We start from the raw sequence: 24,477 nt of genomic DNA, 5'->3' as shown, positions 1-24,477 counted from the left end.
ATGGCCACTTCTACACCAAAGCTTCTACCTCTTGCACAAGTTCCTCCTCCTTGTGAGTCAAAGTTCCACCGCCTAGTCTACCTTGGAGAGCTCCAGAAAGTGTCTGGATTACCGAAGCCCCACTCCCTCATCACTCCCGCCACGTCTACGTAGGAAGCTCCTGTTGACAGTGCCTGAAGGTGGTCAAAGCATGGCCCTGACCGACTCGTCACACACTCAGGTTCCTGCACGTGGCCCACTTGCTGCTCCACCTTTTGCCCGCCTCCCACCTCAGTGCCCAGGCCCGCTTTGGGGACTCCTGTCTCTCAAGGCACATCCTCCCTGGGAATCACTTGCTAGAGGTTCGACATTCTCTCAGGTGCACGTCCAGTTTTTCTCTAGAACGTAAACTCCTTGAGGGCAGCTCGTTTCTGGCTTTGTGTCCCCTTTGCAGAGGATGCCGTATGGCCTGTGAAATGTTTGTGGTTGGGGTACCATGCCCTCACCCACCTATCTCCCTAGTTCACGTTACTATATCACTCCTCCCCTCAGCCCTCCACCCCCCACTGCACACACCACGTGGGCCCACGTGCACCTGAACCCCTGGGGTCTCTCCAGCAAGAAAACCCCTGCAGAGCTCCAGTGACTCCTCCTGAGGCGGCCGTCTGTCCGCACCCAAGCCCGCAGCCCCGGGGCAGCGCTGAAACCCTCCCTAGTCACAGTTCGATCTCTGCGCGTGGGAGCGGCCCGGAACGAGCAGAGGCTCGTTTGTTCTCTGGGGGCCCACGGGCTACACTGGGGAGACCCCAGTCTCTTTTCCCCACATCCTCCGCGTGCTGCTCTTAGGGCTAACATGGGTTCTCCTCGTCTGCACCCTCAGATTCTTCAGGCCAACCTCCCCGCCCACAAGGTGCCAGCATGGCGGGAAAATCTGGGATCCCCGGTCAGCTGTGCTAACGCCAGAGACAACAAAGACCTGCCTAGGAGCCCGGGCCTGGGGCCCGCTCTCCCTCCCCTTCCTTCCTGGGCCCTCCCATTTCACGCTTCGTGGGACTTCACGCAGACGCTGCGGGCCTTCTCCGTGGGGGCGGGGCTGGGGAAGAGAACTTGAAATTCACAGTCCGAAAGTTAAGAACCAGACGCGTGGCCGCTTGGACGCCAAGTCCCCGAGTCCAGGGCTGCCTCCGGCCCCACGCCCGGCCCGGCAGGCCTGGCAGCCGTGCCCACGGGGGCACAGGTGGGGCGATGCGAGCCCTGGGACCGCGTGGTTGGGATGGCTTTTCCCTTTTATTCTCGCCAAGGAGGGCAGGGGGCTGGTACAAAAATAGGGTCCGGGAAGCGCTCCACGGGCCCACTCAGGTCCGCGCTTTCGACAACAGGTAGGAAAGGAAGAAGAAGAGGATGACGAGCCCCACGGCCACGCCCAGGAGCAGCCGCCGGTGGTCCCGGCCCGAGCGGGTCATGCCGGAGAAGCGCTTCACGCTGCCGGTCAGCAGGCTGGTCACGCTCGAGAAGTCCGAGTCCTGGGGCACAGAGGGCGGGGTGAGCGGCCGGCGGGGGCGCGCGCGGGCACGCGCGGGCACGCGCACGCCGGCCCGGCCCTCCTCCCGCGCACGCGCCCCTCACCATGCCGTCCAGGTAGCGGTTCTGCTCCTCCGCGTCCCGGTCCATGTCCAAGGCCAGCTGGGGGGAGGGGCAGCGCCGGGGCTCAGTCGGCGCTGCCCCTCCCCCGGCCCTCCCCACGCCCACCCCCTCAGCCCGCCCCACCCCCGCGGCCGCCCGCCCCACGCCGCCCCGCGGACACGCACGGCCTTAAGGCGCGTGACCTTGGCCGCCAGCCCGTCCGTCAGGCGCTGGTTCTCGCCGTCCAGGAGCGTGTCCGTGTCCGTGTCCGCGACGGCGCCGCCCCCCGGGCCTGGGCCTGCGCGGAGCGGGAGGGGACAAGGATCAAGGGGGTCGGGGAGGGAGCGAGGGGGGCCCTCGGCCCCGCCCCCCGCCCCTCCCCCCAGCGCCGCCTCCCCCCAGCGCCCCCTCCCCCCAGCGCCGCCCCCGCCTCACCCCGCGCCCAGCTCGCCATGGCCGCCACCTCCCGGTGCCGCAGGAGCCGAAGGCAGTGCGACGCGCGTGCGTGCGTGCACGCCGGGCCCGCCCCTTCCGGGCCCGCCCCCGAGCTTCCGGGCCGCTGGCCCCGCCCGCGCCGTGAGCGCTCCGAGGCGGGGGGGGCGGGGGGGGTCAGGTTCCCGGTCAGGCCCGGCCCTGGGTCCGGTTAGATCCAGTGCGCATGTGTGAAGGGCCCACTGTGTGCGGGACCGCGTAACGAAGCCACGCCCGTCTGACCGCTTTGCTGGGGCCTCGCCCCTGGCCGTCCCCAGGCCCCCTACTGTGGCCGCGCTCCGCCACATCACGGGGGGCACGTGGAGCCAGGCGGGCAGAGACGTTCGGGGCGGTGCGCCTTTGCTGCCCCGTTGGCCTTGCCCGCAGCGGGCACCAAAGGGACGGCGCCCGTCCGGCCTTGTCCTAGGGGGCCCGGGCACCTTCTGTTCCAGCAGGATCGAGTCCCAGCTTAGCCTGGTCACTCACGTCCTCCCGGCGGCCCCCGGAGTCCAGCTCCTGAGGAAGCCACCTCCAGGAACGGGGCATCCGACTGGAGCCCCACTGAAGGAGGGCAACGAGCCTGCCATCCCCCCTGACGTGGCCTGGCTGCAGCCCTTGGGGATGCCCCCCACACATTCTTTTCAGAAGCTTTTGGGGGGGGGTGCAGTCTTCCTGTCAGATTGAGGGCAGGGTGCCTGGCAATTAGTAGGTGATTAATAAATGTTTATTGACTCTTGAGAGACCAAGCTTCCACAAGAGATCTTGAATTCATGGCTCGCGTGAAGGAAGAGGTGAGATCAGACACAGGGCTGAGAAGGGGCAGCCCCAGGCACTGCACCAGACCTGCCCTGGGTCCTGGTCCACCTCCACCACCTCTCAGAGAGCATCCTGTGAAGGAAAATGAGGGTTGAGGCCTGGACTCTAGCCCTCCCACCTCTCCCCCACCCCACTGCCCACCGTCTGGCACCTGCTGTGCCCCTTGGGGAATGCTGAAGATACCCAGGGCCCATGCCACAGCAAAGGGAGTCCACCCTCTCACATGAATGTCACCTAACTAACCTCTTGGTGAGAGAGGCATTTGTTGTCTGGAGAGAGTCTGGGGGGAACATGGGAACTGCTTTCAAGTTCAAATGGGGAACACGATCACGTGTTCACTTTGGAGAGAGAAAAGATACATAGGAGAGTGAGGGAGAAGGGAGAGAGGGGATAAAGGATAGAGAAAGAGGGAAGGTGAGAGGACAGAGGAGAAAGGGAGGGAGAAAGTAACAAAGGAGAAAGGGAAAGGGGGGAGGAGTCAGGGAAGGAAGGGGAGAGAGAGGAGTCAGATGGGGGGCGATGGCTGTCACATCTGTCTCCCCTTTTCTTGCCTCACTAAGGGCTCCTAGCTCCCAGTACAGTTTCCCAAGTCTACACTGCTGAAAGCACCGGTGTTCCAGTTCACTCCTCCCAGCCTCAACCCTTCATGGCTTCACTGCTGTGGCTGGCACCAGGCTCTCCACCACCCCCCCCCACCCATGACCCAGTGCTTCCGAGCCTGAGTGACCAGGAAGCACCAGGCTCTCCACCACCACCCCCCACCCATGACCCAGTGCTTCCAAGCCTGAGTGACCAGGAAGCTTCCCCTGCCCCCAGCAGTGCAGGACACCTCCTTGGTTTCCTCATTCTACCCTCCCCACCTCCTCAAGGGCTGTCCATTTCCCATGCGCATCCCCAGGGAAGGTGACAACAGCTGGCCGACCACATCCTCCACAGGACAGCCACAGCCAGCAGCATCGGGCCTACTTCTTGCAGGATTCTGACCCCAATACAGAGGTCAGTCTAATAGTCCTCACAGTCCAGAGTGTGAAAAAAAAAGATAAAAACAAGGCTTCTGATATATTAGGGACAACTAAAGGACACTAGAGGAGTCTGGAGTCAGGGAGTCCCCAGTTCAAATCCAGCTGAAGTCACTTCTGTGCTGTGTGTCTCAGCTTCCTCATGTGTAAGATGGGGATCGTAACAGCCCCTCCTCCTCAGGAATGTTACAAGATGATCACTGTAAACAGCTGGGCACAGTGCTGGGCACACAGGAGGTGCCGCACATACACATCAGCCCTTATCTCTATCTCTAATGCTTCTTTATTCTGCCTCAGACCACCCCAGGAGAGGGCGCCTCAGCCATACGCAAGCTGAGACGCTCCCATGCTAGCCTCCCAGGCCTCCCCTACCTTGGCAGTCTCTCTTTGGAGAAGGGCTTCTATCTCCTCCGTCCAGCCCAGGGCCTTCACCAGAATCTCCACCCCGCTGATGATGTCTCCCAGCTGGACCACATCATTATGACGAGGCTGCCAGGCAAACGGTCCCACCAGCTCTCTGTTGATCAACACCCGAGGGACAGACCTTCTTGATGCTTGGGACAGGCTAGCGAAAGGCTCCACCTGAAAGAGTGGCAAAAGCCCACATCACCCAGCCATCTTTCAGAGGCTCCCAAAGCCCTGGGAGCTGCTTGCTATACAGAGACTGCTCCCCCAGCCAGCATCATCTCATCCAACATGTCTCAGAACGTCTCCAGAGATCTCCAGGAATGGGGTGTGCAGCCTCCCAGGGGCTCCTGGTTCTGCCCCCAGGGATGGGGGGCTTCCCCTGAGGCTTCAAGTACCTTCCAATGTACAAATGCCATTCCCTCCCTCCATTCCTTTCCAGCTTACTCTGGAAGCCTGGGAACTCCCCAGCTCAAGAGGACATTCTTCATTTCCCCTCACTTAATAAAAGCTGGCCTAACTGAATTGTGGGTAAGACAAAAACAAAGAAAAAAGAGACAAAACCAAAGTCTCTGCCCTCATGGGAGGAATTGGTTTGGCTTGACTCTGCTGACTTGTTACAAAGACTGGGTAGACAGAGGGAAGGCAGGGTATTCGAGAGGAAAAGGTGATAAGTCAAAAACAGGGAAGACCAAAGGGTTTGGTAGCCCTCAGCTTTGGGGAAAACCCTCTGCCCCCAGGCTCTATCAGCCACGGAAGGACTCTTCCTGACAACTCCCATGGATCCCTATGGCCTTTCCTGGCCCCATGCCCACCATCTCCCAACACTGAAGCCTTCCCTCTATATTGTACATGCCTAGTCACTGACCTGTCACTCCCCCTTCTGAATGTGAGCTCCCTGAGGGCAGGGCCTGGCTTTGCCTTCCTTTGTATCCCCAGACAGTGCTAGCACACTGTAGGTGCTTAATAAATGCTTGTTGACAGGAAGTAGTGAACCCAGTGAAAAGGGCAGAAGAAGGTTCCTCCGAGGTCTTCCCTTCTCCCTCAGCCTCTCACTTGACCAAGGCCATTTACTGCTGGTTCCTTCCTTTCCTTTCACCTCACACCCCTGGACTCATGCAGAGCCCTCTGCCCCACTCCCCAAGGCCAGCCTTTCTTCCTGGACTCAGTCCCACCCCTACTTCTTCTCCAATCTCTCAGGGTTTCCTGGCTCTTTCACCAATGGCAGCAAAAACACCCAGGTTTCCCATCTTTGAAAAGATCTCACTAGGTCAGCTTGTTTTGTTAAACTGTTTTCTGATCTTTCTTGTGAATGATACCTGTATTGTAGGTGGGGGAAAGGGGATGTGTTGGGAAATGCAGGTGAGGGGCCTACAAAATCCCTCCCTGGTCACCACCCCCAGTACTTCTTCCTCTTTCCTCAGCCAGAGTCCTAGAAAAACTTGTCCACATCTGGTATCTTTCACCCCTGGGCTTCAAACTGCCCCCTCCAAAAAGACCAAGGAATCATCCAAATTGGCCCCGCCTGCCTCACTGTCCTGGATCAGACCCTCTCCTCCCACCCACCTGGCCTCTCTTCTGCTCCTCCTCCTCTTTCTCCTTGGCTGGATCCTCCCCCAGGTCCTGCTCCCTACCTGTGGGGGGGATCTGTCCTGGCCCTTCTCTCTCTCCTCTCTCACCTGGTGGCCTCATCAACTCCCATAGGCTTGTGACCTTTATGCAGACAATTCCCAAAGTGCCCTGGACACCTCTACTTGCATGTGGTCCACTGTCCCCACCCATCCCCCTCTGTCCAACCTTCCATCCTCTATCCAGAGCACCACCATCTTCCCAGCCATCCAATGTCTCCACAGCATCACTAGCTTTCATGCCCTTGGTCATTCCCCTAGCTCTCCTGGTGGTCCATCTCTCAGCTCCAGGCATTCTCTCTGGCTGTCCCCCAGACCTGTAATGTTCTCCCTGCCTCCCTTTAAGTCCCAGCTAAAACCCCACTTCCACTCCAAACCCTCCCCCACCCCTCTGAAGTCCAGTGTCTTCCCATACAAATTTGCTTTGTCTCTAGTCTCCCTAAGTAAACAGAGAGCTCCTTGAGAGCAGGGGCCCTCTTGCACCTCTTTGCCTGGCATGAAGAAGATACTTAATCCATGCTGATCTGTACATGCAGACATAGCACAAGAAAGACTCCCTCCCCTCTCTGGGGGTGGGCAGGTCTCACCCTGACTCCTCCATCCACCTCACATATACCTCATTCTCAGTGATGCTCAGGACCTTCAAAAAAACTGACCATGTACTGAAACATAAAAACCTCACGAACTCCAAAAAGCAGAAATGATGCACACATTTTCTGCTAACATAATAAAAATGATCACCCACAAAGGATATTTGCAGAAAGGATTCAAATGCAAATAAAGGCTCAGCCTTTGGAGAGTCACAGAACAGATCAAGAACAACCAATAATTCCATCAGAGAAAGTGACAAGGAGCCAATGTGCCAAAAATTGTGGGCTGCACTCACAGGAGTAACAGGGGGGAAAGGATATCTCTAAACACGTTCACCAACAAAAGAGAAAGAACACATCAATGAATTAGATATGCAAGACTGAATGCCAAAACATGAATTAATAAAATTAATAAAACTAGGAGCTGAATTTGGGGGGGGGGGAGAAATTAACAAGAGAAACCATTACCTAATAGGAAAGGAAAAAAGAAAGGAAAACAAAACTGTCCTATCAAAAATGGAAACAAATTCAGAACAAAAGAAGAGGAAGAAAAAATAAATTATGAGAAACAATTTTGCCCGATGATATGGCAGTAAAAGCAACAGCTTAAATGATATGTAGGAATATTTACAGAAACAGAAAAATGTCCTTGTTGGAAGAATTAGAAACACAGAATTTAAGCAGTCCAATCTCAGGGGAAAAATATCAAACAAGTCAAAAATAAATGCCCAAAGATGGAGAGGGAAAAAAAGGAGAATCCAAGATAAAATAGCTCTAAAAGTGAGAATAATACATGTAAGGGATGACTGAATTTTGTTTCCACAGAAATCATATGACACAACTTTCAAAACCTAAGGAGTCACATTTGTCAGAAAGTCTCACTTCAGGAAATAAAAATTGTGGCAGGGGACGTAGCCTTTGTTTTCTGAGAAAGTCTTTTTCCGATGTTAAAAACTGCCAGGGCAGGTGAAGTTCCATAAAGGATGAGGCCCATTAATCCAAGAGGCTATTTTGGATAATGGGATTTTTCTTATGGATACCCAGGATTGAATCTTCAACTCATACTTTTGTTAACTTTCTTAGAAATTGAGAAAATTCCTTCCTCATGCTATGGAAACATAAAATCTGAATCATGCAGACATCCTGAGTTGGAATACTTCTAAAAGTATTTATGGCTTGTCATTCCTTTACTAAATAAAGTAAAAAGAAAAAGAGCATGGGGGGTGAGGGCACTGAAATGTAAGCTGGGTGCAGACCTACATTTTCCATTAGGCTATGAATCCTGAAATACCCAGCCAATGGGGAAGAGAGGAAGGAAATGAGAATGGGGATAGAAATTAAAGGCTTTGTAATCATCTTAAAGCCTGTGCCTTTGCTGGGTCTGGTTACCCTTTCACCATAGCAGGATATTGGCCAGGTCACCTGTCAGACAGGTTGTAAAATGAAAATCTTTTTTCCTGAATTCCCTGGAGTTCTTGGTAAAACCATTGTTTCTTGCTACATATGCATTGACTGCAACAATGTAAATGGAAAAAACCAACAGCATAAAACAATCAATACCAAAGGCTAAGTTTGGGTCTATCACTGTGATGCAGGCAGACTTCAGAAAAGCCTGGAGAGACTTACATGAACTGATACAAATGAAGTGAGCAGAACCAGGGGGACACTGCACAGAAACAGCACCATTGTAAGGGTGACTGACCATGAAATACTTCTCTGCTCTGATCAAGACAAATCCAAAGGACCCGTGATGGAAAATGCTGCCCACCTCTAAAGAACTGACGGACTTGGAATGCAGAGTGGAAGCAGACTTTTTTCACTCTCTATTCTTCTTGCTTTTTACCCCCCAAACACATCTAATAAGGAAATATGTTTTGCATGACTTCCCCTGTTCAAATGATATCAGATTGCTTGCCTTTTCAAGTGGTGGGAAAAGGGTGGTAGGGAGGAAGATAATTTGGAACTCAAAATCTTAAAAATGAGTGTTAAAAATTAAAAAAGAAGAAAGAAAATCAGACATTTTTAAAAAGAAAAAACCCCGAATGAATCAGGCACCCAGCTTGGCTCTAAAGATATGAAGAGATGCCTTCCTGCCTCCTACTCCTTTGCAAAAGTTGGGTTCCATAAATATCACTCGGGTGAGTTTGGGCAAGCAGCAATAGTTTTCATCTATCTTTCCTTCCTATCCCACTTTGCCTCTGAAGAGGTAATCAGCCAGCCAGTTACAATAATTAGCTAATTTGATGCTGATGTTTAGGGGAAATATAATGGCCACTCAGACTCAGGGGGTTCCCTCCTCAGCTTCCTTAGGGAATTCTATTAAATGAAATTCTATTATTTCCTTAGGAATAAAAGCCCCCAGTAAAATTCCTAATATTGGGGCAGAGATTTGGTTGCCAGTCTTAATTTGAATTTCTCTTTATTTCCAGCTAATCCATGGCCTTTTTGGGGGCTGAGGCAAATTCAGAATTCAGGATACTGGAAATGTTTGCTCGAAAGGGCCAGCCATTTCTTGGGACCCCACCTCAGTCCCTGGGGAGGCAGGGCAACTACTGCCTTGAGCCTGAGAAGCCTGGAGGGCCAATGGCCTCCTTCTACCTCTCTTCCCTACCAAAAATCAATCCTACCTTTCTTTCTCTTCTCATCTGCTGGCCCTTCTCTTTGCAGGTCTGTTCTTGGGATTCGGACTCCTTCCTCTCTCCTAACACATCCTTCAATCTCCAATTCTGATTTTATACAAAATTCAGAGAGGCTTCAGAACCACCAAGCAATTTAAAGAGATAGGGGAAAGTACTTGTACATATCGGTCTCACACCTCTGACTGACTGACCCAAGCAAGCTGTACCCTCATCTTATAGATGCATCAGGGTAAGTGGGAAGGTTATTGTCGGCTCAATCAATCCTCAGCCTTACAAAAAGATATCTCCAAAAATTTATTTTTAAAAAATTAACTGGGGCAAATATTCAAAGAACAATTCATTCCAATATTACATAAATTCCTGCTATGAAACAAATATGCTCCTCACCTGCCCTCAATCCACCTTTCCAGACGTTACACCTCACTCCTTTCCTCACAATCAAGGATCTATCCAAACTCCTAGAAGGAGAATAAATCAGGAAGAAACCAAAGTAGGGAAGGATAACTACAGACCAACATGAATACTGATGAGTGAACTGCTGAGGAATAGTTCTGAGAGAAAAGCAGAAGGGCTTTGGGACAAACACACTGAGCTCATTGTCTACTTTTAGAAAAACTCAGAACATGTAGCCGGGATTCACGGCTGGATCAACAATCCACTGTCTGTGGATTCTTGTCAAGGTCAGACTAGGAAAACTTCCACCCTTTTTGATCAAGATGATGATCCAAGACAATCCAAACAATTCATGATGGAAAATGCTCTCCACCTCCAGAGAGAACTGAGGAACTCGTACAGACTGGAGGAAACTTTTTTCCTTCTTTATTTTTCTTGGGGTTTTTGTTTGGTCTGTGTTTCTTTTGCAACATGGCTAACATAGAAATATGTTTTGCATTCCTATAATTGAGATTGAATTGTTTGCCTTCTCAAGGAGGGGAGGGAATAGAGGGAGGGAGAGAATTCAGAACTCAAAATTTAAAAAAAAATGAATGCTAAAAATTTGGTACATGTAATTGGGGAACATTTAATGAAACAAATAAAAATATACGGGGGGGGAAATCTACCTTTTTTAAATGAGTAGGATAAATAGAAAGGGAAGCAAAGCAGGGTTATTCCCCAAGAACATATCTAGGAGCCAGAGCACTTGGGGTGAGATGCACAGGGGGAGGGGTGGGGAGAAGGAAAAGGGATAACATGGGAATGGAGGTGAGACCGCCTGGGTCAGCAGGAATGGATGAGGAGTTTGGGTGTTGGAAAGAATAGGGTTTGGAGCTCTCTCCATTCATGACTTCTGGATTTACCTTGGGCCTTATTTCCTTCTTCCTCCAAACTTGTTTCTGTCCTGGGCCCCACTGTCCTCCCCATCTCCCAAACTCCTCTAACTCATTCCCCCTTCCTGACCCAACACCCAATCACTGGTTGCAGCCTTTCTCATGTCTCCCTGGCTCTCCTCACACCAGTCCTAGACTCTGGGCTATGTCCTGAGAATGCAAAAAATGACACATACTCTGGCACGTTCTCTCCTCTCAAGGGCCTTACATACAACAGGGGGAGCTAACATGTACAAACTAAATATGGGCTAATTTGGGGGGAGGCAACAAGCCTTGACTTCATACTTGGAGACCAGAATAGACATCCTGACCTCCCAGTTAACTTGAATTCCCATGGCTCCACTGAACCCCAGTAACAACAGGGATATGAGGACTGAAGGACTGCGAGGAGCCTGCACCCTCAACAGTAACAAGGAAGTCTGAAGGACAGGAGAGTTTGGGGAGAAAGGTGGGGACCACCATTTTGGATGCGTCACATTCAAGATGACCAAGATGACAGACGAGACTGGAGCTCAGCAGAGACACTAGGGCCATATCAACAGATCGCAGCACCATCTGTACAGAGGTAATCACTGAACCTATGGGGGCTGATCTCTGAAAGGGTAGCAAGAACAGGGACAAGGACAGAACATAGAACCCTCAGGACTTGCTGCTTGATTCTACTGAGAAGTGGGCTGACTGGGGAGGATCACCAAGGTATCTGCCCTTTTTTCATCTCAATCATACTGAAATGCTGTCTGGCACAGGGTAAACAAGAGACTTTTCTCCAGGTCAACACCCTTTGGCCAGGGATGCTGAACCTACTCAGAATCTACTCATTGCTACTACCACAGTGCCTAAATTTCATTGGCATAGCAGATCTAGCTTACATTCCCAAACATATTTCCTGATCACCTAACCTGCCCAAACTGGTGAGTGAGGCAGGTCTGGCCTCCAGTGAGGGAGGTACCAGGATGTCTGAACTTCTCCAAGTGCTAGATGAGAGATTCTCCTCCCCCCAATCTCTCATCGCTTCTTTCCCATGATCACCTTCTAGCCTGTGATCCCCCAGTCTAGCACAAACTTTCTACCTATGGGTCTCTAGTGTCAAACAAAGTTCCTGGTATTTGACGCACCTACTGGTCCTTCCCCCTTCCCTCTCCCTCCCTGTCATACCCCTCTCCTGAATCCCATTACCCCAGGGTCTCCAGACCTCCAGAGAGGTCCCAATGATGATGAGCAGATCTGCCATGGGGAAGTCAACCATGTGAAGGAAGAACCTTTGTGGGAGCTGCTCCCCAAAGAAGACGATGTCAGGTTTGATGACCCCTGTGCAGATGGGGCAGTGGGGGATCCTGTCTGCCATCACATCCACCTGAAAGAAAACTCAGCAAGAGAGTAGTCAGCATGACCAACTCTTTCCAGAGACAGCTTATTCTCAATCTTGTGTTTGAGACAGCATTCAGTTCTAAAAATGCCATTTCAACCCACATCTGAATAAAAAGTTCCCATCCCTAGAATGTCCACTAACAAGCATCCAAGGCCTAGCATGAGACCAAACCATGGTCAATCTGACATTTCTTGAGGACTGCTCATCAGGACCCTCCGTTGTTCTTGGAAACCTCTCTGTTAGAAGTTCTTCCTGACCTCAAACCTCATGGGAATCTTTCTACTTCCCCACCCTTCTCCTGGTCCTCCTCCCCCACACCCCACACCTGACCACAGAATCTCAGAGTTGGAAAGAACCATTCCCTCCAACTCATGGCAAGCAGCACACCAGACTGCTTGAAATCCCCTCCCCTGCTTCCCCAGGTAGGGTGATCTAACTGTTAGGAAGGTTTTCCTTCTATAAAATCAAAACCACTAATTTTACCAAAACCACTGGGCCAGAAGCTTAGAGGCTGATCTCCAAGGCAGGCTATCAGTGGGATTCTGGCACAAAGTCTCCAACCTGGACAACTGGAGGCCCAGGGTCAGCCCAAGGGAGGAGGGGAAGAAGCAGGGATAATAAAGGTTGTATGGGGCCCTTTAAGATTATTAAGTGCTTTCCAGATATGCTACTACTTTGTTTTAGCCTTGCAACAAGCCTGTCAGGTAGAATCTGTTACTAAGCCATGGAGACCAGAGACACGCTGAAGGAAGGACTGACTTGAAATGAGGACAAATTTGGAAGCTTGTGGGTAGAAAGGGTGATGGTTATCCTGGACTCCCAGGCTTCTTATGGATTATGCATCTCATTGCTTTCCTAATTCGTGTTGATGCGCTCTCCTGGGAACACAATCCCATTCCCCCAGTCACAGTCTGATTGCATGGTGGCTAGTTCCCCTAGCACAAAACACCCCTATGTGGCTTCACCTCTTGGCCAGAGGGCCCCACTCAGCCCCACCTCCAGAAGTCCATCCTAGAGATGCCTTCACAGCTTCCATTTTCCTAGCCAATGGGCCAAAGGCTATCCCTGGAGCATGGCATTCCCCTCCATAGAACAGCCCAGTACCCAATTCTATCTCATATAGCCCTCTTCCTTTAGCCCACACTAAGGCACTACAGTCACTCACGTGAAATTCTTCCCCTTGAAATGACTGCCGGCACACAGTGCAGGTGGCAGTGGCAAAGGTACCATGGGCTTCCACCAGTTTTGTAGCAGGGATGCCAGCTGCTGCAATCCAAATGCAAAGAGGAGGTGAGGCAAGTCCATCCACACAGTAGCCCAGAGTCACTGCTGCTATCTCTAAGCCTGGCTACATTGGCCAGGAAGGGCCAGGTGACCCTCCCTATGCCAGACATTCTGCTACACCCGGATGGTTTGGTGTCTGTACAAGACAGTAAGGAACTGACATGGGCAACCACAGAGGACATAAGGAGAATTTACTGCCAAAGTTTAACCTGATTGAAGAGACATAGGGACAAAAGGCAGATGGAATTCACTACTCACTCACTGTCATTCCCCATAATTTGAACAAAGAGGGGCACCTGAGGTTCTAGAAAAGGGAGAGTATTCCAAGCATGGATGCCAGCCTGGGAAAAAGCAAGAACAGGAGATGAAATGGTGAGTCTGGGCACCATTCTGCGGACCAGTCTGGCTGGAAGACAGAGTGAGTAAAGGGAAACAGTGTGGCAGAAGGGTAACAAGACAGGCCTTGACCTTGTGCAAAGAGAACAAGTTGAGATTTTTAACTGATTTGGGGAAAATACTGTGCCAGCTATATCAAAGATGGACCAAGGAAGAGAAAGGCCATCAGGCAGCAGGGGTCCTGAGAGAGCTGGCTGTGTGACCTCTAATCCTAAACTGTTGTGGCCAAAGGACAAGACTCAGCAGCCTACTAGGTATGGGAGTTGAAGAAGAGGGAAGCAGTAGGGCCAGCTCAGAGGTGACAAACCTGGTCAACCTGTCCATGAGCATTTATTAAGTGCCTACTGTGTGCCAAACACTATGCTAGGTATGGGGGATAAAACTGTAAAAAACAAATCCTTGCTCACCAAGTGGAGTAGACTGGTGGGAGGCGGGAGCCTCCAGGCAGAGTCCTGAAGGCAAGAGATGTTGGAGACACATCTATGGATTTGGGAATGTGCTGCTTGGATCACCATGGGAGAAAGTGTAGCAGGAGATAGGGAAGAGAGACCAGATGTCCAGAGGTCAAGAGGAGGATGAACCAGCAAAGCAAACAGAGAAGAGGGGTGAGGGAGGAGATACTATCCAGGAGCAAGAGGCAACGGGGGCACTGGGCTCCCTGGTGACCCTAGAGAATGTGGTCTTGGTCCAGCAATGGGTCAGAATGAGTCAGATTGTGAGGGGTGGAGAGGTGATCAGGAGTCTGTGAAAGGGAGAAAAGACACAGGAGAAGGCAAGGGATTTGGGGGATAAAGAGAGGCTGATGCTTTGCAGGCTCCACCCTAGAGGAGTTGGAAAGAGATGAGCTCACAGACACAGAAGGAGAAGCTAGCCTAAGTGCAAAATGCTCCCTCGTTCCACAAAGACAATAGCAAAGTAGAGCCCGGGGTGACGGTGATGGGACAGAACTGGGAGAAGATACTCAAGGCAAATGGTCTGTTTTCTTGGCCAGGTCCTTGGCTGAGGGTAGCAGGCGACACAGGGGGTTTGAGGAGAGTGGAGTGAGCCAGACTGGAAAGTGAGCAGGGGAGAATAAAAGGAATATGGTCACTTCAACTGAGGGCCCAGACAAGCTTATATAACTTAACATACAGCACTGGTTCATGGCCATGCCCTGGTAGAAGCAGAGGTCAGTGGTGGGGATGACCCCAAGATGAAGGCTGACAGAACAAGGAGGACAGGAAGAAATGCTGCAGGAGGAGTGGAAGGATGAGGGGACTTCTGAGGGATGGCGAGAGCCACCTGACCATCCCTGCACGTACATCAGGGGAGCTGAGCAGACTGAAAAACTGGCCTGAGTGTGTCTAGGGAACTTCCCACAAAGGATGTGGAGGCCCAGAGGCCATCTTTACCAGTGATTTCACTCACAGTCTGGCCACAGTCTCAATGGCTCTTTTGGGGGATTTCTCTTTTTCCAGAATTCCTAAGTCTGTCCATGAGAATTGAGAAGTAACTGGGCCCTGAGTTTTTTTCCCTCTGCCAGATCCCATTAACCATTCACTGTTCCTGTCTTGGGTACACAACAGAGAAGAAAACCAGGGAATGGACGAGGGGTCAGGCCCTTCTGTAAAGACCACACTGAGCCAAGAGAAAAGCTGCCTGGAGAGCACTGGGAAGACCCACACTCACCTCTCTCAAGCCCATCGATGTTCTGAGTGTAGAGCCGCAGAAGCAGCCCCTTGTCATGAAGCAGGCGAAGGAAGTAGTGGGCCAGGTTGGGTTTGTAGTTACCAGGATAGAGCTCTTTAGCCAAAGTAAAGAAAGGCTTGGGGTTGTGGGAAAAGTAGTCCAGTTCAAATATGGCTTCAGGGTAGGGAAGGTCATACTGTTCCAAGTTGCTATAGAGGCCACTCCCTGGAGACCTGAGGAGGGAAAAGAGCCTCAGTCTCCCATAGCAAGACCCCCACCCAGAGGCAGAGGGCCCCAGGTGAAAGCCAGGGAAGGAAGGAGGCAGGGCGAAAGGAGGGCGAAGGCATTCCTTACCTGAAGTCCGGGATCCCACTGGGGGTGCTGATCCCAGCACCCACCATGACCACCACCCTCTGGCAGGCTTTGGTCTGGATCATTTCTGCTATGTCCTGCAAGGAGAGTTTCTCTCCTCCATGGCCACCTCCAGTTCCACGGCCACCAAAGGACCTAGCAAAGAAGCAATCGCATTTCTCACCCCGGGAGCTGGGAGCAACAAAATGAGAGCTCATGCCATACATTCCCCCCTTCTCTCTCCCCCACCAACCTCCATCTCCAACAGTCTTGCCCGACTTTTCCAAGGTTGGTGGCTATGTGACCCTCACTATATGTGACCCTCACGATATAGCCTGTCTGTCCTCTCTTCCAGACCAGGGCTCATGGATGGGTAAACAGATGCAAGGGACAGAAGGTTCCCGCCTGCCTGGATGGGGCAGTCATTTCCATGGGTTATAGTAGAACAGAATTCCACAGATGCCTCCCCATGAGACTGTGAGCTTCTCGAAGGCAGACTGTCTCTGGTCTTTTTTTGTACATCTTCTGGTAAGCACAGTGCCATAGTAGGCACTTAATAAACCTATTCATTGACTAACCCCCACAGCCAAATCAGGAAGTTTAAAAATAAATAGGAAGCCCTCAAAACCTAGCTGCAAAGTCCAGGAAAACAAATTCCCACATTGACCTCTCTGAAAATGGATGTATTTTTATACATTTGTTCACCACTTCTCTCGTCAGGAGATGACTGAATTATTTCAACTTTTTTGGACTCATGATTCATCATTGCGTTAATCAGAGTTCTAAAATTTTTCAAAATTGCTTTTCTCTATAATGTTGTCAATAAATAAATTATTCTCCTAGCCCTGCTCACTTCACTTTACATCAGCTCACAGACCTTTTCCTAGTTTCCTCTGAAGCTGTATTTTTCATCATTTCTTAGGATTTATTACATTCATGTACCACAATCTATTTAGCGATTCCCCCAGTGGGAGAGCATCAGCTCACTTTCCAGCTCTGGATGGCTGTGAATAGGACTGCTATGCTTTTTGTACACATAGGCCCTTTCCCTTAGTTTCTTTGGGGCATCAGACTAGGAACTGGGGCAAAGGATATGCAAGCATATTTTAGTAACTTTTCCGCCATCCCTTCAAATTGTTTTTCAGGATGGCTAGGCCAGTTGATAACTGTCATCAGTGCATTAGGATCTAATATGCTTTAGCTGAAGTAAAAAAGACAGGAGCAGCAACCCTGATCTCAGACAAAACAAAAGTAAACAAACAGATTTAAGGTTCCATGGACAATGGCATAATACCAAAAATGTTTATAGCAAGTTTCTCTGATGAAGATCTTATGTCTTAAATACATACCAAGTACAGAGCTCAGTCAAATTTATAAGATTATGGGTCATTCCCCAATTGATAAATGACCAAAGGATATGAACAGGATGTTTTCAGAGGAAGAAATTAAAGTTATCTATAGTCATATGAAAAAAATGCTCTAAATCACTATTGATTAGAGAAATACAAATTAAAACAACTCTGAGGTACCACATCACACCTACCAGATTAGCTAACATGGCAAAACAGGAAAATGATAAATTTTGGAGACATGGGAAAATTGGAACGCTAATGCATCGTTGGTGGAGTTGTGAACTGATCTGACCATTCTAGAGAACAATTTGGAATTATACCCAAAAGGCATCCTGCAATACCACTACTAGGTCTGTATCCCAGAGATCAAAGGATAAGGTCCTATTTGTACAAAAACTTTTGGGTTTTTTTTGTTTTTTTGCATTATTATACTTTTATTTTTAGTCTCCTTTAACAGATTATAGGACCACAGATCTAGGGATGGATTCCAGAACCCATCTGATCCAACCTCCTTATTTTACAATTGAGGTGAACTCAGGCCCATGGAAATTAAATTACTTTCCTGGAGTGATACATTTTGTTAAGGAAGGCACCTAGGTAAAGCAGTGAATAAAGTATTAAGGAGAGTCAGGAAAAGGTGGATTCGGACCCTGCCGCAGACACTCGCTAGCTGTACAGCTTCTCTCTCTGTGCTCTAGTTTCCTTATCTATAAGATGGAGATAATAAGAGCACCTACCTCCCAGGTTTGTCACGATGGTCAAACAGAGATAACGTTTGTAAAGTACTTTGCAAGCCTCCAAGTGCTATACAGATGCTAGCTGTTATTGTTATTAACAATCATGATGACAATAATAACAATAAAAAGGTCAGAGGCAGTCTCTAAACCCAGGTCCTCCAACTTTAGAGCTAGTATTCTTCCCCTGTACCATGCGTGGCAGCTCTTTTTGTGGTGGCAAAGAACTGGACGTTAAGGGGATGCCCATCAATTGGGGAATGGCTGAAGACGTTGCGGTATATGATTGTGAGGGAATACTAGATGGCAAGCGGGGCGGGGGGGGGGGGGGGGTTGCTTCAGAAAAACATGGCAAGACCTATACGAACTGATGCAAGGTAAAGTGAGAAGAACCAGGAGATCACTGCGTGCAGTAACAGCAAGGCTCTACTAAAGGTCAACTGAAAGATGTTGGCTACCCTGATCGATAGAATGCTCCAAGATAATTTCAAGGGGCTCATGATGAAAAAAGTGCTACCCACCCGCAGAGAGAGAAGGAAGGAACTCTGAGTGCAGAAGGAAGTGTGATTTTCCCATTTTAATTTTTGGGCTTTTTTTTTTAGATATGGCTGATACTGAAATGTTTTGCGTTATTTCACATATATACTTGATATCATTTGCTTGCCTTCTCAGTGGATATGGAAGATGGTGGGAAAGAGGGAGAGAATTTGGAACTCAAAATTAAAAGAGAAAAGAATCTTGAAAATAAGTCATAAATTGAAATGCTAAATTAAAAAAGCTGAAAGAAAAAGGGTTATGAAAAGAAAAGGAGACTCGCAGCCTCACAGAAAGGTGCTCATGGGCAAATCAAACCTTCCCTCTCACAGCACCCAAAGGAGAAAGGAAGCTAAGAGGGAGGAGGAGAGGAGCCCATGTCAGAACGCCCAGGCAGCCCAGAACAGCACAACCAGAGGGAGGCTGGAGGCAGCTTTGCTGACACTGAGTCTGATGGAGACAGCCAGAAACTAGAGGAACAGCAGTCCCGCCCAGCCCAGCCTGGCTCTTTTAGCTCCCTTTGTAGGCACTGAACAAATGCTGACTGGATTAGATGAATAGACCTTGAGGCAAAGTCTGAACGACCAAACATAATTCTGTTTTCTCAGTAGTTTTTATCCAACAGGCAGTTCTTGATCAAGTATTTTATGGTTTTTGCTCTTTCTAACACTGAGTTATTGAGTTCCTATTGTTTCTGATTGTCTGATCTGTTCCGTATCTCTATTTTTTTTTTTTTTTGCCAATACCACGTGGTTTTGAAGACTGTTACTCTTTAATATAGTCTGAGGTATGGAAGAAAGGCTATTACTCCCTTTGTCCCTGGACTTTTCATCATTTCCCTTGATAATCTGGGTATTTTATTTTTCCAAAATAATTTTGTTATTATTTCAAGCGTTAGTATCCCCTTGGTAATTTGATTGGCCTAGTATTACAAGTGTAAATGAACTTGGTTAGTACTGTAACTTTTATCATATTGGCATGGCCCAGTCATGAACACTGACTATTCCACTCGCTCTTTAAGTTGTTCTTTACTTAAGCACTATGCAAGTGGATCTGTAGTCTTCACATTTTGTAGCCACTTGAAATGAGATGTCCCTTCCTATTCTTGCCTCTTGGATGCTACTTTTAAAAAGAAACATTGCTGATTTTTGAAGATGCGTTATAATTCTATCAAAGATGTCATCTCAATTAGTATCTTTAGGGATTCTCTAGGATTTTCTAAGTAAACAATGTTATGAGCAAATAAGCACTTTTCTTTTTTTTACGTCTCTTTATGCCTTTGATTTCTTCCTCTTCTCTTACGGCTATTGCTAGGATGTCTAGAATTACATGAAATAATAGTGGGGAGAGTAGACATTCTTCCTTCATTTCTGTATATACTGGGAACACGTCTATGCTTGCTTTTGGTTACAGATGGATACATTTTATAAATGCCCCTGTATCCCTACACTTTATAGGGTTTTTAGTATAAATGAGTGCTGTACTTTGTCTGCATCTATTGGGATGATCCTGTGGTTTAGGATGTTTAATATGGTAGGCTGATTGTTTTTCTCAAGCTGAACCCACCACTCATTGGAAATACTTTAGATAGAATTTATGCTTCAGGTCGGGTCTTAAAAGTCTCTTTTTTTAATCTTTTTTTTTATTGTGTAATTAATTAATTTACTTTTAGTTTTCAGCATTCACTTCCATAAGATTTTGAGTTTTGAATTTTCTCTCCTATCCTCTCCCCACCTCTCCCCACAATAGCATGCAATCTAATATAGGCTCTAAAAATACATTCATATTAAACATATTTTCACATTAGGCATGATGTAAAGTAGAATTAGAACTAATGGGTGGAACCACGAGGAAGAAGAAACAAAAGGAGAGCAAATAGTTTGCTTCCATCTGCATTCAGACTCCAAAGTTCTTTCTCTGACGTGGATAGCATTTTCCATTGTGAGTCTTTTGGAGCTGTCTTAGATCCTTGCGTTGCTGAGAAGAGCTAAGTCTATCAAAGTCAGACATCCACATAATGTGGCTGTTACTATGTACAATGTTCTTCTGGCTCTGCTCACTTCACTCAGCTTCAGTTCATCTACGTCTTTCCAGATTTTTCTGAAGTCTGCTTGCACACCATTTCTTATATTACAATAGTATTCCATTACATTCACATGCCACAACTTCTTCAGCCATTCCACAGTTGATGGGCATATCCTGAATTTTCAATTCTTCACCACAACAAAAAGAGCTGCTATAAAAGCTGTTATACAAATAGGACCTTTTCCTTTTCCTTTGATCTCTTTGTGATACAGACCTAGTAGTGGGATTGCTGAATCAAAGACTATGCACAGTTTGATAGCCCTTTAGGCATAGTTCACAACTCCACCAGCAATGCATTAGTGTTCCAATTATCCCACATCTTCTCCAACATTTATCATTTTTCTGTTTTGTCATGTTAGCCTATCTGATAGGTGTGGTGTGGTACCTCAGAGTTGTTTTGATTTACATTTCTCTAATCAATGATTTAGAATAGTCATTTTTCATATAACTAGATGGCTTTAATTTCTTCCTTTGAAAACTTCCTGTTTTTATCCTTTGATCATTTATCAAGTGGGGAATGACTTGTGTTCTTATAAATTTGATTCAGTTCTCTACATATTTTAGAAATGAGACCTTTATCACAGACACTGGTTGTAAAAATTCTTTCCCAGCTTTCTGCTTCCCTTCTAATCTTGGTTGCACTGGCTTTGTTTGTGCAAAAATTTTTCAATTTAATGTAATCAAGATCACCCAATTTACATTTCATAATCTTCTCTATCTCGTTTGGTAGTAAATTCCTCCCTTCTCTGTAGATCTGACAGGGAAACTATTCCTTGCTTTCCGAGTTTGTTTATGGAATCAGTTTTTATAACTAAATCAAGTGCCCATTTTGATTTCATCTTGATATAGGGTGTAAGATGTTGGTCTATGCCTAGTTTTTGCCATACTATTTTCCAGTAGTTTTTGTTAGCGAGTTCTTATTCCAGAAGCTGAAGTCTTTGGATTTATCAAATAGATTACTATAGTCATTGACTGTTGTGTCTTGCATACTTAACCTATTCCACTGATCCACCACTCTATTTCTTACCTAGTACCAAGTAGTTTGGATGACTGCTTCTTTATAATACAATTTAAGATCTGGTAAAGCTAGGCCATCTTCCCTTGCATTTCTTTTCATTAATTTCCTTGATATTCTGGATCTTTTCTTCTTTCAGATGAATTTTATGATTGTTATTTCTAGCACCATAAAATAATTTTTGGTAGTTTGACTGGCATGGCACTGAATAAGTAATTTAATTTTGGTAGAATTATCGTTTAAATTATATTAGCTCAGCCTCCCTATGAGCAACTGATATTTTTCCAATTATTTAGATCTGACTTTATTTGTGTGAAAAGTCTTTTATAATTCTGCTCATACAGTTCCTGGGATTGTTTTGGCAGGTAGATTCTCAAATATTTTGTAACGTCTACAATAACTTTAAATGGAACTTCTCTATCTCTTGCTACTGGTTTCTGTTAGTTACATATATGATTCTATGTGGGTTTATTTTACATTGTGCAACTTTGCTAAAATTGTCCATTCTTCAAGTAATTTTTTACTTGTTTCTCTAGGATTCTCTAAGTATACCATCATATCATCTGCAAAGAGTGATAGCTTTGTTTCTTCTTCGCCTGTTCTAATTCCTTCAATTTCTTGTTCTTCTCTTATTGCTAAAACCAACATTTCTAGTACAATATTGAAAAACCGCGATAATGGACATCCTTTTTTCACCCCTGATCTTTTGGGAAATGCTTCTAGCTTATCCCCATTACATGCAATACTTGCTGGTGGTTTTAGGTAGATGCTACCTACCATTTTAAGGAAGACTCCATTTACTCCTATGTTCTCTAGTTTTTAATAGGAATGGGTGCTGTATTTTGTCGAAAGCTTTTTCTGCATCTATTGCGCTAATCATATGATTTCTGTTAGTTTTGTGGTTGATATGGTCAATTATGCTGATAGTTTTCCCAATGTTGAACCAGCCCTGCATTCCTGGTAGAAAGTCTACCTGGTTACGACCAGGTGTGTTATCCTTGAGATAAGTTGCTATAATCTCTTTGCTAATATTTTATTTAAAATTTTTGCATCTATATTCATTAGGGAAATTAGTCTATGATTTCCTTTCTGTTTTGGCTCTCCCCAGTTTAGGAAATCAGCCCCATATTAAAAGTCTCCTTCAACTCTGTGATATCATGATTCCATGTATCTCCCAAGACCCGGATGTCTCCCACAATTCCTTCTTCTCGTCCTTCTAACTTTAATTAATAAGCCCTTATTAAGTTATTATGCACAAGGATTTGCATCCCTCCTTAAAACCTGCTCTCTGACACTATTTCCCAAACTCAAAGCTCTTATGTTCCCTCACCCCCTGGCACCCAGGGTACCTGCAGAAATGACCACCTAACTTTTGTTGCCAAGAGCTGGACACATTCACAGCTTCCCCTCTCAGGATCTTCTCTGGTAACACCTGCTCCCACAGAGAGATGCAGCTGGATCTGTGGAGAGCTCGGAGACTCCCCCAAACTCTGAAGACAGAGGGCTGTCCACACAGGCAGAGATACCTCCACCCTAAGGAAACAAGGATAGGAAAAGTCCAGCTGTTGACAGCATTCAACAGACTACTCAGTGGTGACAGGGTTGTGAGAAGACTGGCACATTAGCGCCCTCGGTGAGGCTTTGAATTGTTACAACCATTTTGGAATGCAGTTTGGAAATGTCCATTATCCCTTTGATCCAGGGATTTCAGGAGCCGGTCTATATCTCAGGAGGCTGTTGATAAGAAGAAAGTCCCACATGAACCCAGACGTTGGCGGCAGCCCTTTGGGTAATAGACACCCATCAACTAGGGACTGGCTGAACAAATCGTGGCACATGCCCGAATGAACGCAGACGGAAAGCCTGGCACGAAGGGAGGCGGAGCCAGGACCGCCCCACGACCCTGAGGAAGAGAAGACCCCTCTCCCCACACCCACGCCCACTGGCGCAGAGGCGGGGAACCCGGCATGCATTTCCCCACGTTTTCAGCGTTTTTGCTTCACTGACTCTTCCTTCTCCTCCTTTAAAAACACTTTGTCATAGGGAATGGTTCTCCGGGTGGGAGAGCAGGCGGCGTCCTGGGGATATCTGGGCTCCGAAGGAACAAAAGATCTTGGACACAGTTCCCTTCTAACCATCTCCCCGGCGAAGGGACCGGAGGCGCGGAGCCCCGGCAGCCCGGTCTGGGGAGGATTCCCCGGACTCCGGCGATCTTAGGGCGGGAGGCACAGACGCTCGTTAGCGCGCCTCTCGGCGGGCAAGGTCCCTAGGGAACCTGCCACTTAGAGGAGGCACGAAGTTTGCACGGGTCACTGCGTAGTCAGACGGGTGCCCAGCATGTCCGCTAGGTCTGGCCGGGCCAGGGAGCGCTTAAGAAGTGGTCAGTTCTTCGGAGAAAACGCCCTCTGGGTATCCGCCGGGCAGGCAGCGGGGAATGAGCAAAGAGGGGCCACGTGCAGGTGCGGCTTCAGGCCGCCAACCGAGGTCAGGGCTGACCAGGGTCAATCAGGCTTCTCTCATCGATGTCCTGGCAGGAAGGAGTGATGGAAAGGGGGCTCAGGCACGCAGGAACGTCCCACGACCCAGCGCACAGCAGGGGGCAGGCATGGTTCCTGCCGGGGCGGGAGGGACACTGCCCGAGATAAGAGATTGGGGGCTAGACAGAAACGCGACTTCGGAATCGGGGTCCGAACACACGCACCCAAGCCCGCCTCAGCGCCCCCTTCGCCCATTTCCTCGGCCCGGGACGTCCCGCACCCCTGGGGGCCGGGCCCGGCAGCTCACCCGCCCAGCCCCCACCCCAGGCGCGCGCCCAGCCCGCAGAGGTCACTGGAGCCCCTCCTCCGCCCCCGCCGGGGTCCGGCCTCGGGCACGCGCACGCACGTCGGGACGCTCACCGCGCGCTGCCGCGGCCCTTCCTCGCGCGGGCCCCAGCGCCGCACCCAGGGCGGTCCAGGCGGCGGCGCAGCCCGGCCCCATCGCCCCGACTCCCTCGGGGAGGACGGAGGAAGCGAGCGCCGCTCCCGACCTGCACCGGGGCCGGAAGTGGGTGAGGGCGCGTGCGCCCTGCCGGAAGTGAGCGTGCAGACGCCGGACGTGTGCGGGTGTGCGCCGGAAGTGAGTGTGCGGACACCGGAAGTGAGTGTGCGTTTCCGTCGGCCCCTCCGTCGGCGCCGGTCGCTGCTCCGGAG

The 24,477-nt window shown here is 48.8% G+C and overlaps 2 protein-coding genes across 8 annotated transcripts; both read right to left on the bottom strand.

The window, feature by feature from the left end:
• Positions 1 to 1,125: 1,125 nt before the first annotated feature.
• Positions 1,126 to 2,172, bottom strand: BET1L (Bet1 golgi vesicular membrane trafficking protein like). Its single transcript, XM_072639595.1, has 4 exons — positions 2,038 to 2,172; positions 1,788 to 1,900; positions 1,606 to 1,662; positions 1,126 to 1,502 (listed from the first exon to the last, which is right to left on the bottom strand). The coding sequence occupies exons 1-4, from the start codon at positions 2,054 to 2,056 to the stop codon at positions 1,335 to 1,337; spliced, it is 357 nt and encodes a 118-aa protein (XP_072495696.1). The 5' UTR covers positions 2,057 to 2,172; the 3' UTR covers positions 1,126 to 1,334.
• Positions 2,173 to 2,775: 603 nt separating this feature from the next.
• On the bottom strand, positions 2,776 to 24,298 carry SIRT3 (sirtuin 3). Of its 7 annotated transcripts, XR_011973839.1 has the most exons (9): positions 24,184 to 24,298; positions 22,636 to 22,819; positions 15,570 to 15,722; positions 15,216 to 15,448; positions 13,033 to 13,133; positions 11,691 to 11,852; positions 4,281 to 4,490; positions 3,133 to 3,227; positions 2,776 to 2,961 (listed from the first exon to the last, which is right to left on the bottom strand). XR_011973839.1 is itself a non-coding variant. In XM_072639589.1 (8 exons), exons 1-8 carry the CDS (start codon positions 24,263 to 24,265, stop codon positions 2,950 to 2,952), a joined length of 1,137 nt encoding a protein of 378 aa, XP_072495690.1. In that variant the 5' UTR covers positions 24,266 to 24,298; the 3' UTR covers positions 2,776 to 2,949. The 7 variants fall into 7 exon arrangements, 5 of the variants coding, with proteins under 5 accessions (XP_072495690.1, XP_072495688.1, XP_072495691.1 ...); XR_011973840.1 differs by lacking the exon at positions 3,133 to 3,227 and having other exon boundaries at positions 11,675 to 11,852; XM_072639589.1 differs by lacking the exon at positions 3,133 to 3,227.
• Positions 24,299 to 24,477: the final 179 nt, after the last annotated feature.

The sequence above is a fragment of the Notamacropus eugenii genome, chromosome 2 (genome assembly GCF_028372415.1).
Source record: "Notamacropus eugenii isolate mMacEug1 chromosome 2, mMacEug1.pri_v2, whole genome shotgun sequence".
In the NCBI taxonomy this organism is placed as follows: Eukaryota; Metazoa; Chordata; class Mammalia; order Diprotodontia; family Macropodidae; genus Notamacropus; species Notamacropus eugenii.
The sequence above is the reverse complement of the archived record's forward strand: the minus strand, read 5'-3'. Positions and strand labels throughout refer to the sequence as shown.

Bases quoted from the DNA above. Each gene is read 5' to 3' on its own strand.
- BET1L (XM_072639595.1), bottom strand. The intron at 1,663-1,787 runs GTGCGTGTCCGC...CCCTCCCCCCAG, and splicing joins AGGTCACGCGCCTTAAGGCC to CTGGCCTTGGACATGGACCG. The intron at 1,503-1,605 runs GTGAGGGGCGCG...TCTGTGCCCCAG, and splicing joins ACCGCTACCTGGACGGCATG to GACTCGGACTTCTCGAGCGT.
- SIRT3 (XM_072639589.1), bottom strand. From the start codon at position 24,265: ATGGGGCCGGGCTGCGCCGCCGCCTGGACCGCCCTGGGTGCGGCGCTG. The intron at 22,820-24,183 runs GTGAGCGTCCCG...TTGTTTCCTTAG, and splicing joins AAGGGCCGCGGCAGCGCGCG to GGTGGAGGTATCTCTGCCTG. The intron at 15,449-15,569 runs GTAAGGAATGCC...TTCCCTCCTCAG, and splicing joins AGTGGGATCCCGGACTTCAG to GTCTCCAGGGAGTGGCCTCT.